The following is a 16,775-nucleotide window of genomic DNA, read 5'->3' as shown; positions in this document are numbered from 1 at the left end:
CGAAAATTATCACACACATGCTTTCATTTCCACACATAAAAATTTATCTTTCAAGGATTAATATATCTATTGGAATTCTTTCAATTATTCATGGGAGTGGAGTATCACATGAAGGAGAAATTCATGAATAAAACTTCATAATGAGAAGAGCATTACATCAAATTCATTTCTCATTAAAAATTTATAAGAATGAAATATGTGAGATATGCATTTATCATTGACTTCCATGAATCAAACATCAAGATATATATAAACATTTTATGCATTTATAAAATGTTTCATCATAGCCTTTCATCATTACTTGTTTAAACACTTTATGCATTTATAAAATGTTTCATCGTAGCCTTTAAACACTTTAGTCTTTCATCGGTCGTATATTGTACCATATTTTTTATTTTATTTTAATACATATCTTATCATTTTATAAAAAAAAAATCTTGTATTTTTAATCTAGAATCACCAGGGATATTGCTTGATTGCATAGCCAAGTTGTGACATCCAATGTGAATCTTTTGCGGTGAGGGAAGACTTAAAAGGTTGTCATTAAAAAAGATTTCATCAAGTCTAGATTGAAACCGATTTTACAATTATTTGAGACATGTCGACTTCTAAAAAAAGATCCACAATAACATACTATACACCATATAATTGTGGATATTGTAACACTAATATTGCGATTAAAATTCTCTAGTATATTACATTTTCTCTGTGAATATAATCAAGTAGTAAATCGGGTTGCTATAAATACTAAATTTAATAAACTCCTGTATTCTTGAATAAAAAGGAACAAATATACTATCAGATTCATTTACTAAGAATTAAGAATTCAAAATTTCATTCGACATATTTAAAAAATATAAACTAACATATTTGATAAAAACTTTAATCGTTAATAAATCAAGTCTCATCTTTACTACTTAGCCGAAAAAAAAAAATTATATCCTCTTTTCAGTGACATCAATCAATTTTGCTCGAACAAATGACACATTACCCATGTTTCTTAGAGAAAACAAAACACTGCTAATTAATCACTCATAACGATATATTCAAGTAGATGAATCACACGCCAAATCTACAATCCAAGAATATATTATGATGTAATAAGCTTTCTCCAAATCACTTTTACGAGAAAAGTGAACAACCGATGGCCACTCATCGCAAAGCAACATTGCGTCGCAACCAATATTCCGTTTTTAATATCAGCTAACATGGAATGACAAAAATATAGAACAGATGTTAATTACTGTGTCTGACACACTAAGAAACTATTCAACTGCAGTAGAATCACACTAAGAAACTTGGCCTTCTGCTGCTACTGATAAGCATCACGGTGTGATCACTCGTTTCCATCAACAAGGAAATAAGTGAGCTGTTGAGACTCAAACCAATAAAGCCTTCTTGCTCCTTGATATGAAACAAACGCCGGATATGGTTCGTACCTAATCTTGGATGAATTCAAGACCAATACAAACCAACTTCATCTTCTTACAAACAGAAAGCAATTATCATATGATGAACTAGGAAAAAACACATGACCAGAGGCTGTATATCAAGGATAGAACAAGCACTATTAACAACTGATCTATTAAAGAGATCGTCTTTGTTCCATGTTCAGGCTCATGGGACAAAACTAGTGGAGAGCACATGTATTCGAGGGTGAATGAAGGAAATGGATTATCTGTTGGCTGGAAAAGTGCTTCCCCTGAGGCATTCTTTAGCTCTCCATTACTCCATTCCTGAATTGTAGGAGAAAACTACTTCAATATACAATTCAACCAAAAATCTAATAATCTTTTTTTATAACTCTGCTAGAAGACTAACAATCCTTTTTTATCCATGATTTCTCTACTGAGAACTTAAATCAATGATTACATGTGAAATTACCTGGAGTGGTTTACCAATTGTAACTACTATGTCACCAGCTGACATCTCGAAAATTGCAGAGCCCTCTGGACAACGGATGCAAAATTCATGGTCGTCCCCAGAAATGTGGAGACTCAAAGCATGAGAGGAAAGGGATTTGGCATCGCTGAACTCCCTCATATTACTTCTGCTGTGATGGGATTCATACTTTCTCAGACACAGGATCGAGTGAATCTCGCCAACTCTGGAGGGTGTTTGACTCACAAAATGTTTAGAGAGAATATTGGCAATGCACTCTGCAACAGTCTCCAGTCTAGCTGCAACATTCTCCATTCTTTCTCTGAAAACAATTGTTCAGTATGTTATAGAAATTTTGTTGTTGACATCACAACAATCTGGAGTATTTTGTTAGTTATCAAGTGTTTTTTTTCTTCTCTTTAATTCTAATATTTGCTGGCTAAATCTGTTTATATTTCTTGCTTGCCTTGCCTTGGACTGTACTTTGTTCCAAGGAAATTTTGTTCTTTTGTCTCCCTTGATGAATTGGCTGTGGACTCCACATTCTTTTCCAAGGAGAAGCAAGAAAAGAAAGTTCTAGCTTGCTTCTGAAGGGCAAGTGAAATCAATAGAAACCAAATGTAGAATCCCTCAGAAATGTATATATCTCAGGATGACAATGAGTTTTAGAAACAATGAAGGTTGGCACTTCACAGATTCCTCTTATAGCTGGCACCATTTCCATGAGTTTTCCCTCTCTCTTCTTCTTTTTCCTGTTTTACTGGATTTTTCTTGTTTTATTCTCTGTCATCCCCTCCCCCTCCCCCTCCAGTACTTTTTACAAAGTAGTGAAAGTTGGCTGACACTCTTTCGAGATATTATTTTGCATTAAACGATGGTCAATTAAAAGTAAGGATAATTAATGATTTATCAATTTAATCAAGCATTTGTAACAAGTGAATTTAACATATGCAACTGAGTTCTAAATTTTGAGAAGATCTGGATGGCTCAGTTCTCTACAAAATTTAATCTCAAAGGAGTTCAAATGGTTACATAATTAACATAAGGAAAATGAGAAATTGAAGAGAATAAGAGAACAGAAGAAGAACTAGGGAGAATCAAAACAGAAGGCATTGCAGGGAGCCAGTGGGTTTCCAGGAAAGAAATCATTTTTACTAAAGAAGTTGTCTGTGATATTTCCTCTATGACATCAAGTCCTATTTCTTTCTAGCCACTGGGAAAAGCACAAAGCCAAATAGAGCTCAAACCACTTGGTATAACAATTGGAAATTCCCCTCTGTTGCTCAAACCACAAGATGGCAAATGTCATGGATCATTCCTCCGTACATCAAAATGATACGATCCAAACACAGCCAAGCATAGCAAAAGCACATTTGTTCCAAAAAAAGAGAACATAGCAAAACCACAGTGACGTATGCTCCTTACTGAGAACTTCTATATTTGATTGAAGCTCCAATACATGGTGCATTACGTATTTTTCAACACTTAACCTTTTTCCTGAATTATATTATCAATGAAAGGCAATTAAAAAATCTCTGAATCATGATATAACTCATATTAGGCATGCAATTGAAAAGGTAGACATTATGGATCTACGATGAGGTTCAATGGAACGAGGTGGTTCAACCAATAATTTTGAAGAAGAAAACACATCGTACATAATTTGCATTTGAGCAATGATATCCTCGTATATTGAACAACTATGATCAGATGATAAATTCTTCAAACATTTTTCTTGAGTTCTTTAAGCTTTTCATAAGATTGACAATTATCTGATTTCTATATAATGATTGGTCATAACATAAAATAATTTTAATGATCATAACACATACAAATTGTTGAAAGAAAGTGAGAAAGCATTAAGAAAACAAAAATCAAACAAGCAGGACCAACTAAACTTTACTGTGTGTAACAAAATAAAGGTGTAAATAGTATTATTGTGTCAATGCGTGTAATCGTTAGATTGCTTTGATCGTAACGTACCTGAGGGTCCGATACGAGTCGGGCCAGGTCCGCTGGAGAAGCTGCTCCATCTCGGGGCTCCGCGACCGATACCAATAGAACTCCTCGGCGAGGGCATCCCGCCACCCGAAACACTGCTGCCCCAGCGCGCCCTTACTCTTCTCCCCCTCCGGTGTCTCGAACACCACGCCGCAAGCCTCGATCGCCGCCCTCGCCTCCTCGGCCAACGGCGCACCTCCGCCGGCCACGCGCACGGCTCCGATCTCCGCCGCCGCGGCGAGCACCTGCCGAACGGCCAAACCGTCACCGGAGACCAGGGAATGGAGGTCGACCTCCGCTAGGGCCTTGAGCGGGGACCTCGACGGGAAGTAGGACTCGGGAAGGTTGAGATCGGGGACGCGCAGCGAGTCCTCTAGATACTCGGTGAGCACGAGATCGTCGACGGCGGCCGACCGCAGCCCCTTTCCGGTGGCGATCGGGGACGGAGGCGGCGCGCGAAAGCGGTGGCTGCGCGCATGCGTCGCTGGCGCCGTCGCCATCGGATCACCGCGCGATCGCACTGCGAGCGAGAGATAGAGATGGGAATTTGAACGAGTCGGTCATAAATAAACGGCCGTTGCATCAATAGCATCTGTCTGATATGGTCATGGATGGTGGACACGATTCCTGTAACTTCTCAGGCGATTAGAATGCCTCGTCGAATTAGACTCGGGGCTTCGATCATCAACAATTAACGAAACCATGTTTCGAGCGTCCTTTTATACACCTATCATTGCCAAACCACACGCAGAGTGCTCATGCACACATCATATCAACACGTATAACGCATAATTAGGATGAATCTCTCGTACCAAAAAAAATTAAAAATTAAAAATAAAAATAAAATATATGCTTAAAAAACAATGAACATAAAATTTACATAGTTCGATATTTTTGGATAAATTTTCGGAAAAAATGACATTTTTGGATTTTAAAAATAATATCTTTTATTTTCAGAATCCTCGACAGCACTTTTTTTTTTTACTGATATTTGGAATACCTTTTCCGTTCCTTTTTCTATGGACCAATCCATAAGTGAATTGATCCAATTATAATATTTTTATATTATATTATAGTATTTTTAGTAATATAAAAAAGAAATATTATAATATATTTTTTAATAAATTTTATAAATTATTATGTTTATAGTATTTTTTATATTATGTTATAGTGTTTTTTTTTTTGTATTATTGAATACAGGTAACATAATATAAAAATATTATAATTGAACTGAGTCATCCTATTGATCGATCAATAGGAAAAGAAATAAAAAAAGAAGGAAAAAAAGGGTAAATGACTAAGGGTATTTCAAGTATTAGGTAAAAATAAAGACACTACTAGAATTATAAAAATAAGGGATATTTTTTGAGAGAAGATAAAAAAATATTTTTTTTTTTTAGAATTGGTGGAGTACTTTCACTTTTTATCCTTAAGAAAAAATTAAAATTTTCATGTACAACAACATTATGTTAAATCAATTCAAATTCATGTTCGTCCATCTACATAAAAATTTAAAATAGAATAAGAAATTTTCATCAATCCTAATAGCTAGGAATAAATATATAATGACTTCTAATGTGGATACATATATATATATATATATAATCTTAAATTAAGAAAGAATAGGTGTAATGTCAGCAAGATTTTTTTTCTTTTATCTATCGATAAAATTAATAGATTGCTTGGTAGAGGCAGAGATATATCCCTCGACGAATAATTGGGGTTGAAATCATGCTTCCAGATCTTTGTTGGCTTGACGAACTGGTGCTTGTGGCCCAGAACCATCTGATATAATGCTGGATCCATCAATGAAGTCTCAAATTGCAACATGTAGATGAATCCTTTGAAACCTGCTGCAATGGTTGGCTGCATTAATCTAATCAATTCACCATTATATCTTCATTAATATTTGCTCTTTGCTCGTACTCTTTGACTGAACCACATCTACGACACCTCTTCGACCATTTCAAGTAAATCCAGTCATTGCTTTATAATGCGAGACGCGAATGAAAATTGTCTTTCTTACGGAGATAAATTCCTGTGATAAAGATAGCCGCTATAATATGACAAATACAACAAAGGAAGACATATATCATTCCAAGGTGTTATTAGCTGATAGAAGTATAAGTCGATTGCTGAGTCTCTTCGACTAATGCTTGTTGATAAGTTGAAGCCTTTTGAAGGATGCTTAATATTGTCTGGGACGCTATGCATATACTTATATTTCTTGATATTTTCAAACTTTCAAACTATATATATATATATATATATATATATATATATATATATATATATATATATATATATATATATATATATATATATATATATATATATATATATATAGTGAGGACTTCCTTTATTTTGGATTAGGGATTAGCCCAAGTCAATTAACCTATTTTTTTAATAAATATTCATAGTACTGATTTAATTAGACTAATTTGATAATTTTTTTTAAAATAAAATGTCACAGATAATCACGAAGAATAAATAACATCACAGAGTATCTTTGGCATGATGATTAGTATATTAAATTATATGATATAATGATTTATATAAGATATATTAAAATTTTAATTAGATTCTGATAAAACTATTATCAATAAAAAATTATTAGATTATGATATATTAAAGGATGCTTCAAGGAGGGACTCTTTAACTTATTTTTATATCCTTTGTTCTCTGCTCTCTCTCTCTCTTTTAACTTATTTTTATATCCTTTGTTCTATACTCTCTCTGTACAATGATAATACCCCAAAGATCCTGTAAATAGATTTATAAAAAAAATCATCTTTGTAAATAGATCTACGAGCAATTCATGATATCCGAGATTTCTGATTAATAATGTGCACATCATATTCTAAATCTATGATAATTTAAAATATATTCTTCTTTCATTATTTTTTGCATAGTAGTTTGATCTAACACAGTAACCATGACGAAGGCTTATCCAAGAAAACCACACCTAAAAGGAAGGCGACGTCCTACGTTAGATAGATCCATATTAGAAAGGTGGCACAGCTTTCAATCTCCCTCACCGACATGGTGACATCTGCAGCACCAACTGCTGAGCATTAATTAGAGATTAACCACACAGGAGTCCATATAGCTTTTCCATCTTGTAAATTGATGATAGAAACGATGGTATGCACCAAGTGCAACTTGTAGAACATATGACTACGTGTACTTGCATTCCACGGTTCTTCTATTGGTGACTACCCAACCCCACTAGAAATAAATTCCTGAAATGTTAGCAGTGGTTTGGCCATTTAGACTTCCTCATGACATCCACATCCACAAAGCAAGGTGCGCCTCCACCCAAGAGTAACAATGACAAAAGAGAACACAGGTGATGTTTCTGCATCACTCCATTAGGTGGTCACAGTGTGATGGATTCCCATAGATTTCCTTTACTTGTTTATCCATCTTGCAAGCTTATCTTCTACTAACATGCCTTTTCTTTCTTCTCCTTTTTACCTAGCTAGCAGTAGCTTTCAAAGCCTTGAAATTTGTGACTGCAAATGATACAATACAACCATGAATAGAAGATCATATATACATGCTCTTCTAATTAAGTTGTGATGTAGCCATCAGCTTTTTCTGTAGCTTCTACTATCATTTCCATGATTTCAGGTAAGACTTTTGACTCTGGAGAAGGCGAAAGGTCGTCCGTTGTACAAGCAACCGACACAGGCGTATTCTAATGGCACAATGGACGCGTAGAGTACAGTATTATATAAGCGAAATGGGATTCCGCGTTGATTGTGACGAGCGTGGTGGCCTCAAACTTCGGTTGACTCTGTGGAGTGAGTAGCCTGCAAAATCATGTAGCAAAATAGTCTTTGTGTCTTTGCTTTATAAACTGCTTCGTATCTACGTACTTTGGATGGTATGCAGCCACAGAGTTCCCTAAACCGGTCCAAGTCCAACGACAAACACCGGCTTAACTGCCGAAGAAAATCGTATCCTAGCCGTCGCGTTCTCTCAGACGCCCATCGAAGAATCGGACGGTCAGTGCTCGTCCCCATTCATACCGACCCCGCTTCCTCTGCCTGCACCTTGTCGACACGTGAGTCACGAAGGTCCGCACCGAGGGAAACGGAAAAAGACGGGAAACGGGTCGGCTTGGTGCAAATTGGAAATGGGCCGCCAGTGGCATCTACTCTTTCTCCGCCACTGCCGCGTGGGTGGAGGCCTCTGATTGGCCCTGGGATTTCCACGGCTCTCCAGCGTATAAAAGCAGAGCCGCCGCCGCCGTTGTTCTAAGCGATCCATGGTCGGACAATCTTCTCGTTGACGCTGGAGAGGGATAGAACGAAGAAAAAGATTGCTGGGTCTTGGATTAGGAGTTTTAGGGTTTTGAAGATGCAGCAGCAGGCGTAGAGGAGCTCGGGAGTCGCAGTTCGAGGGTCTTAACCCCGTCCTGTTTGACTGTGAATTCCTTCGCCGATTGTACGGCTTTTGGACGCGGTGGCCAGCATCGGATTCGAATTCGAGCGCTGCACTGATTGCGTGGTTGTATGTTTTCTTCCTTTTTTTTTTTTTTTTACTTCCTTTTGCTGTGTGCTCTCGGAGTAGCTGATGCGAAGTTTCAATATCAAGAAAGGTGGTTTGACGGGGAAAAGCTTTAGGGTTTTGTAATAATTTGCTGGGGCAAATGGAGATTTTTAGTGAGGGAAGGGTCTAATTGATCGATTCTTCTCTCGGAGGTTGTGGTTGACGGGAAAGCTTGTTCTTTCTGAATAGATGAGTGATATTGAAGAAAGATGTCTCAGTAAAGAGCTTAGAGTTTCTATGAAATAGAGAAAAAAGGCGTTTCTTTGAAAGAAAACCCGACTGTTCTCGTCTCTTTGTGAAGGATGGATTGGTTTCAGTTGATGTGAGGAGCTCAGGTTTGGATGCTGTACAGAGTTTGGGACTTCGGGTAGGCGACCGTTTTGTGGCTGTGCTTGCCGGATCATGAGCTGTATCGACGACTATAGAGACAGTAGGAGAGACGAAGAGGATTTCAGGCGTCCGGGTGGGAGCCAGGTAGCAGCTGATTCTCTGCCCCTTGGACGGCACTCCTTGGGAGCGAATGGAAATTTTCCAGCTGCACATCTTGATATTGATGAGAAGCTTTTGATCGACCCAAAGTTACTTTATATTGGAGCAAAAATCGGAGAGGGAGCCCATGGGAAAGTCTACGAGGGGAAGTAAGTTCAATGAACCAACTAGACAAGCGCCTCAATTTTTTTCCTTCCTCTATTGGCAAACTATTTCACGTCTTTTCCGGAAATTCATTGCCAAGTGAGCCATATCATAAATGTAGAATTAGCAGCTAAAGTTGGAAGGATCTTAGTAAATGTATTTCTTGCTTTTTCATTTTTATCCTTCGTTCTTTCAGAATGTTACTCTGTTATGCAGAAAAGTACATCCTGCTTCTATTTCTTAAACTTATTATCTAAACGTCCACATTTGATGCTTCAGAAGATCGATACATTTGATGTTATGTTTTATTTAAAACATCTTATTTGATGATTTTTTAACTATTCAAAATTGCAAATCAAAATTGAAAATTCTGTGAGTGCTCCCCACATATTTTTAACCTATTCAATGATGTTTCACTTTGCTCCTGATTTTTATGTTTTTAAATAATTTGAGAATATGATCATTCTATGATGTAATTGCTTCATTTTTTTCTGATTTAAAATATGAGAAGTTTTTTTTAATTGTACTCCTGATCATGGGACTGTATATAACAAAGTTTCTTCGCTTTTCTAGCTTTTAACTTGCAGAAGTTTTGTAATTCAGCCCCTACATCTTGGGCATGTCCTAAGGGAACAAACACATTTTTCTACAGCTGCAGTTGGAGGGACCAACAGCAGATTGAAACCAAGAGCAAGGCCCGGAGCTAGCTAAGTAAAAATGCAATAAAACTTTTACAAAAGAAGGCTTCTTATAATTATAGTCAAGATTTATTGTTTTGCCCAGACCAGAATGGACCCGGCAGTACTTATTGGTCTGGACTTGAACCAAAACATGAACTGCCTCTCTTCTTTGTACCTCAGTACATATCGGCAATACCGTTTGCTAATACACTGGCATAGATTGGACCCGAGTCGGTCCATTCATGGACTGACAAGGACTCAATACTTGAAGTGCAGAACCTTGATTATAATATCATTTGGTTTCTGTTGATGAAGAACATGATTTTAGTTTCTTGGTTAGTTTTTATGATCTATGTTGCTGCCAAAGGAAAAGTGAACATAATGCAACTACCACGAATATGAAAAATTTCTCATGGGTGGTTGATAAATTCTTGGTGATATATGTATGTCTGCAGTACCATACTGACTAGAGAGGATTCACTAGCCGTAAAGCTGCTGGAAAATTTCGAGGGCGAGCCCTTTGTGATCTATGTGACCCGAAATAAAGACACAGAAACAAACTCTCTACATGTTGGGGAAGACTATATACATGGACCCTTTTCAGACCTTGCATTGGTTGGAACTCATGCACTGGATTTGTATGGTTGCAAAAATTATAAACTACTGCATTTAATAAATGGACTTGGGTCAACATCCTTTTAATAGTTAAGGATTGGGATTTTAAAATAATGTGGGTCTGATTCTGCTGAAGTACATTACATTTAGTTGCTTGTAGGTGTATAAATACATGAGCTAAGAACTAAATAGCTCGTGTTCACTGACTTAACACTTTTTAGATTTGTATACCAGGTTTAATAGGTACAACCATGCACAGGTTGTTACAATTGATATACAAACTATTGTATATACTTCTTAGAGACCTACTGATTTAAGGTTTAATTGTGACTAATGGAAAGATCATAAGGATTTCTAAACTTAGAGACCTACCAACTAACAGTTTAATTGTGACTGATGGAAAGAACATGAGGATTTCTATTAGCTTCCTGATCGTAATTTGTCTTGTAAAACTTGTCCAAGTATATGCATTATTCTGGTTGTTATAATTCGTATCAGCTTCTATCAATCAGGTACCACAACCAAATTGTGGCAATCAAAGTTCTCAATGGTGGCAGTACTCCTGATGAGAAGGTAACTCTTCAAGCTCGTTTTATCCGAGAAGTAAATATGATGTCCAGAGTCCAACATGAAAATCTTGTCAAGGTGAGTGTCTGCTCAATAATTCTTAAGTTGCTGATGATTTCTGACATATAATAGTTTCAAGTCCATGGTCTTGGCCTTCCTGTTTCATTCATTCTTCTATTTCTTTTCAATTTTTTGCCTCAACTATTATCTCTCTTTCATGAAGTTCATTGGAGCTTGCAAGGACCCCTTCATGGTGATTGCCACGGAACTGCTTCCAGGAATGTCATTGAAGAAATATTTGAGCAGCATTCGTCCCAAACAAGTAGATCTTCATAAAGCAATTAGCTTTGCACTTGATATTGCTCGTGCAATGGACTGCTTACATGCTAATGGGATTATACACAGAGACCTGAAACCTGGTTGGTACCTGTCTTGTGGTTTTGTTTGCACTACAATCTTAATCATTCAACTGTTAAATTTTTATTGTCTTGCACAAAAGTTATTTGCCAGTTGCCACCATAAAGCACGTCTGATTTGGAGGACAAATTGCTTTCAAAAGTATAGGAGTGTTCTTGTATTTTGAAATGTCTACATCCATTATTTTGTATCTCTGTTTGTGTATCCATGTATTAGTACATATGTAGGTATATCAAATGTAATGCTGTTCCTTTCTTTTCTTGAAAAAATAAGAGACACCCTTTTTATAACTATATTTATGTGTATGCATCTGTAAATACATATGTAGGTACAGTATGTAGTTTGTGAGAAAATATAATTATTTTTTGTTTCCTTTTTAATTTACTGTTTGCAAAGTAGAATTGGTACTTCAAAATGCTTTATGTAGTCATTAGATAATAAGTCTGATTTGGTTGTTAAGATAACAAATATTTAATTTTTCTTTGATTCTTTCGGTAGTTTGATAGTAATTGTATACATAAGCTAAAGAAACGGAATAGGTCACCATGTTAATGAGTTGCAGTACATTTTATATGTGCATTCTCAAATTGGCAACTTATGCATCTCATTGCTGCCATGGGACACTTTTGGTAGGGATCACAAAGAGATTCTGCAAATAATACTTTATGCTGTTACTGTACATCAAAGTTTGGTATAGTGATGACCATGAGTACCATGTTAACATAGTTAATGAAATTTGTGAGCTGCATGATGTAGATTGCCTCTCGCTGAGTGTATGAGTGTTGCCTATCTGTGAGCAGCATGTTATCATAGTTATTGTTGTTTTTGTTCCTTTTGGTGTATGAGTGTATAGTTTAATAAATGAAAATGTGCAGATAATTTGTTGCTTACAGCAAACCAGAAGAATGTGAAGCTTATTGATTTCGGACTTGCAAGAGAAGAAACAGTTACTGAGATGATGACTGCCGAAACTGGAACTTACAGATGGATGGCTCCTGAGGTGATACACCATTGACTTCACTGGTTTTCATGTATTTGTTACTTGTTAACATCTAATTTCCTTTTTCTTGGTGTCTTGGAAATATGTGGTGATTGGACATGCACATATAGTTTTAAGTAGAGGATATGAGGATCTTAATGGACATGTCCTATTTAAAAGTTTTGCCTGCTTCAAAAATTGTCATAGTGTTAGTCCATAACCCATGATTTAGATGACATGGTGTGAAGAACGTCACCTTACAGATGGCTGTTTTGAGTCATTTCCTATGTTTTTGAATTCTCCATGATTTTCTTAATATACTCTTAGGAAGTAGCTTATTTATTTGTTTATGGATTGTAACTGCCATTTGTTTATATTAACATAATTATCAAGCTTTCTCCACAACTTACATTGTTCTTCATATGCTTTACCAAGGAGCAAGTTGAACTGTTAAAACTTTGCCAGTACTCAGTATGCTTATCCTTTTATTCTACAGCTTTTTCTTATTAACAAAAAATTCATGTCGGTACTTAAGTTTACAAATAAAACCTAGCAAACCTTAATTGAAGTAAATCACCAATGTTGGTGCTTATGGCTTGAATGAGATTATAGAATATGCTATATGCTGAACTTTTTGTGATATCTGCTGGTTGTGTATTAGAAATTGTAGACAAATTGTGAATAAAAATTGTATTCAGTTTTACATATGTTTTAAGTCTTTGCTGGTGGTATGCTAGGATTTGTTGCTCATATCATAGTTATTTTGATTTTCAGGACTAAGTTTATTCACAGCATTGGTTTACAGTTAAAAGTGTAATCAGTCAATGCATTAAAGCTGGTTCAATGCTTTCAATTAATTTTCTCAATCTTCTCCGTTGCAATCCTAGAGTTATTTTCTATTTTGCTTATGGTTCTTCTTTCTATTGTGCTGTTGCAGTTATATAGTACAGTTACTCTGCGTCGTGGTGAGAAGAAGCACTACACCAACAAGGTTGATGTTTACAGCTTTGGCATTGTATTGTGGGAGTTGTTGACCAATCGAATGCCATTTGAAGGCATGTCAAACTTGCAGGCTGCTTATGCTGCTGCTTTTAAGGTTAGCATGTTGCTTCTTTCAATTTCCTTTGTTTACTGTGTCTTGATTCAGTCTTGGAGCTTTATAAAGTTCTTTCTAATCAAATCTGCAATAATATTTTATAGTTTGCAGTAGAAAGTGAGGTGCATAATCGAAAAGTAACTAACTTAATCCTACTTGTAGAACTCCACTTGTTCTATTATCAGTTGAACTTTATAAGTTTTGCCCCACATGTTGGCTGAAGATTTACTTGATTATCATTGTTTAATGATTAGTGCTTTCTGGTTTTCATCTTTACTGCTTTGTAGCTTAGCATGCGATAGTATGTAATGTTGTTGGACTGCCTTTATTGGTATCTGTACTAATTGCTGGGAAGACAATATACTTCAAACTACAATTGGTTTTACTACTATGATCTGTGATGCTTCCATTGTCAACTTAAACCTTATAAATTTCATGATAATGCTTGTAGGCTTATTTTTTTCTTCCCCCACCAAGAGCGATCACCTATTTTTTGCTTCGGTAAATGTCATGGGGAATGCATGGTAGATAAAGGATGAGAAGACTTGTTTATTAATTGCAAGTAGTAGTAGAGAGGTGCATCCATTGGATTAGATTACTGGCCATATAAAACTAATCAAACGAAAATGTGTTGCTGCAAGCTTACATGATGTGCAATGCTTGTGATTTTTTTCTTTTCACTTTTACTTTGCGAACTAGTTGCCTCTAGTAATTTGGTAGGTAAATAATCTGTGAGGGCTTGTATTGCTTTTACTTTGCAGTCTAGTGATTCTTTCGTTTTGTGAACATGTACATGGATGCATCAGCTGCAATGTGGTGCTTTACTATCTCATAAAATTTCAACTAAAATGCAACTGACTAAGCTGCACAAGCATGAAATATTTTTTAGGAATGGAGTCGATTCCATAATCAAGATGTGCAAGATTGAGGGATAAGGCTTTTCCACCTGACATGTCAGTGAGAATTATTTAAGCAGAGCAAAATGGAGAACTAAAGAAGTTCCTCAGAGTTGATTCATTTAATTTTATACTCAACGGTGTGGGTGATTGGATGGCATATGAGTTTTTAATGAATTAAAGGAATTATTTAGATTAACAGACAATGGAAGCTAAAAAGGGAAAGTAAAACGGCCACATAGAAATGAAAAATTGAAACATCTTAGGATACAAGTTGATAAAGTTGAGTGGGATTCTTAGACCTCATGGCCCATATATAATTAATATTTAAAGCATATGTGATTACATGATGTGCTTCAGCAATGTAGGGAACTTGTGCTGGCCAGGAGCCATACATTAGAATGTTCACAGTACATGCCATTTATATGTGGAGGTTCTGCATCACATTTGGTGGTGCTTTTAAGCAAGGTTTGCCATTTCAGCCATCTGTTGGACTGGTACATACCTGTCAGTATTAGTGTACTGACACAGTACATCGATATATGTATCGGTGTTTTACAGAGGAAGAAAATGAGGGAGAAGAGGAATGGATGGTGAGGAACAGATTAAGAAAAAGGAGGAATGAGGAAGGAAGAGGGAAGAAGAGGTGGAGGAAGAAGAAAGAAGCAGTGGAAGAAAAAAAGGAAGGAAGAAGAAGAGGAGAAGAGGTGGGAGCATACGTGGGAAGAAGAATGAACAATGGCAGTTGCAGTGGCGAAGTAGTGGCGTTGTATGCAAGAAGATGGCTTGTGTTAGAACACGAGCCCTAATTTGTTTTTTTATTTTAATGCTGAGTTGGATGGACCCTGCCACTTTTCTTATTTTTTATTCTTTTAATCTGATCGTTTGAAACAGGGGTGGTCCACGTACTGGCCCACTCCCAGACCAGTATGTACTGCTCGTACCATACCGTTTTGAGTGGTATAGCAATCCTTGCTTTTAAGCATCATTACTATCACTTCTAAGATTATCATCTATTGATAGTCAGGTGGTTGTCAAGTGAACCCTTTATCTAGTGTTTAATCTTTGAAGCACCCATAAACCCTTGGGGCTTCATTACGATTTCATTTAGAAATAACGAAAAATAGAGGCAAATACTTGCACAGAAGTATATACTATTGGGGTTGCTGATTTGGAGCCATTAGTCGTTGATCACCTACAACAGCAAATGATATTACTCCACCGTATCAGAAAAATTTGTTGAATATAACTTTCTAGAGGTACCCTGATCATGGTTCCAAAACCGGTTTTGATTTCAGAACCAAAACCAAACCAGTACTAGGCGGATCTGATTTCGGTTCAAACCATCAGTTTTGATTGATAAAAAGAAACAAAAAAGTAAATTACTTGCCTGAGTTTTGAACCGGTCATTAAGCTTGGAGTGATAACTACTGCACCCTGGAACCCACTTGTTTTTTCATCTTGTTTGGAACTGAACCGTCAGAACCCGATTTCGGTTCAGTTTGGAACTGTCGAATCATACCCAGTTTGGTTTTGATGATTGACTGGTTTTGTTTCGGTTTGAACCATACCCTGGTGGATTCTATCTAGAGGTAATTTTCTACTACATGTAGAGTTGAACAACAAAGGGGTTCCAAAATTAGATGATACTTCTGTTAAATGTTATATGGGGCTTTTATAATGGATTATTTGTCTTAGCCAATCACTTTGTATTTTATATACGTAAGTCCTTGAGGTAATCTGATTAGTTGATTAGCAGGCGATGATGCCTATTATAATCTTGCGAGTGACTTTTGGAATTTTGTTTTAAGTTCTAAGAATTACAATACTTGTGTTAGATATATTGATCAAAGTTGTCGTGCATGCACTGTCTGTGATTGTTTACCCCATCACCGGACTACTGATTGCTGACTTGAACTTACTGTTTTGTTGCTCCGGGAAATCCATGCAGCAAATGCGCCCACCGCTGCCTGAAGACACGCCACCGGAGCTCGTGTTCATTGTGCAGTCATGCTGGGTGGAGGATCCCAGCACGCGGCCCAGCTTCAGCCAGATCATTCGCATGCTAAACGCCTTCCTTTATACCCTTCCATCAGCGCCTTCACCAGAACCCGACGCTGTGCCTGCCGTGATGAACACCCGCGGCGCCATCACAGCGACGTCCTCCCCACGGAGGGGAGGCAAGCTTTCTTTCCTTCGTCAACTCTTTGCTGCAAAGAAGGCAGGTAGTAGCAGTAGTAGCAGTGCGTAGGCGATGGAAATTTATGATTTTTCTTGGTTTTGACCGAAGGCGGGTATACTTCACATGGAATACAGGAAAAAAAATCATGCTTATCCAATATTTATATATATATATATATATTTATATATAAATCTAATCTTCTAATCTCACGTATTCCATGTTCTTTTGTGTTATGAGTCTCTGCAGCCATTCTTCATGCATGTCCGTAGTA

General features: G+C 36.7%; 2 protein-coding genes across 4 annotated transcripts; one reads left to right on the top strand and one right to left on the bottom strand.

The window, feature by feature from the left end:
* Positions 1-1,244: 1,244 nt before the first annotated feature.
* Positions 1,245-4,572, bottom strand: LOC103974829 (uncharacterized). Its single transcript, XM_009389718.3, has 3 exons — positions 3,865-4,572; positions 1,885-2,203; positions 1,245-1,736 (listed from the first exon to the last, which is right to left on the bottom strand). The coding sequence occupies exons 1-3, from the start codon at positions 4,380-4,382 to the stop codon at positions 1,518-1,520; spliced, it is 1,056 nt and encodes a 351-aa protein (XP_009387993.2). The 5' UTR covers positions 4,383-4,572; the 3' UTR covers positions 1,245-1,517.
* A 3,481-nt stretch (positions 4,573-8,053) lies between these two features.
* LOC135624323 (serine/threonine-protein kinase STY13-like) lies at positions 8,054-16,713 on the top strand. Of its 3 annotated transcripts, XM_065127806.1 has the most exons (7): positions 8,054-8,400; positions 8,741-9,077; positions 10,880-11,012; positions 11,158-11,353; positions 12,227-12,351; positions 13,268-13,426; positions 16,274-16,713. In XM_065127806.1, exons 2-7 carry the CDS (start codon positions 8,842-8,844, stop codon positions 16,571-16,573), a joined length of 1,149 nt encoding a protein of 382 aa, XP_064983878.1. In that variant the 5' UTR covers positions 8,054-8,400; positions 8,741-8,841; the 3' UTR covers positions 16,574-16,713. The 3 variants fall into 3 exon arrangements, with proteins under 3 accessions (XP_064983878.1, XP_064983879.1, XP_064983876.1); XM_065127807.1 differs by having other exon boundaries at positions 8,054-9,077; positions 12,245-12,351; XM_065127804.1 differs by having other exon boundaries at positions 8,054-9,077.
* Positions 16,714-16,775: the final 62 nt, after the last annotated feature.

This window comes from Musa acuminata, chromosome BXJ2-10, assembly GCF_036884655.1.
Source record: "Musa acuminata AAA Group cultivar baxijiao chromosome BXJ2-10, Cavendish_Baxijiao_AAA, whole genome shotgun sequence".
NCBI classification, from domain to species: domain Eukaryota; kingdom Viridiplantae; phylum Streptophyta; class Magnoliopsida; order Zingiberales; family Musaceae; genus Musa; species Musa acuminata.
The sequence above is the reverse complement of the archived record's forward strand: the minus strand, read 5'-3'. Positions and strand labels throughout refer to the sequence as shown.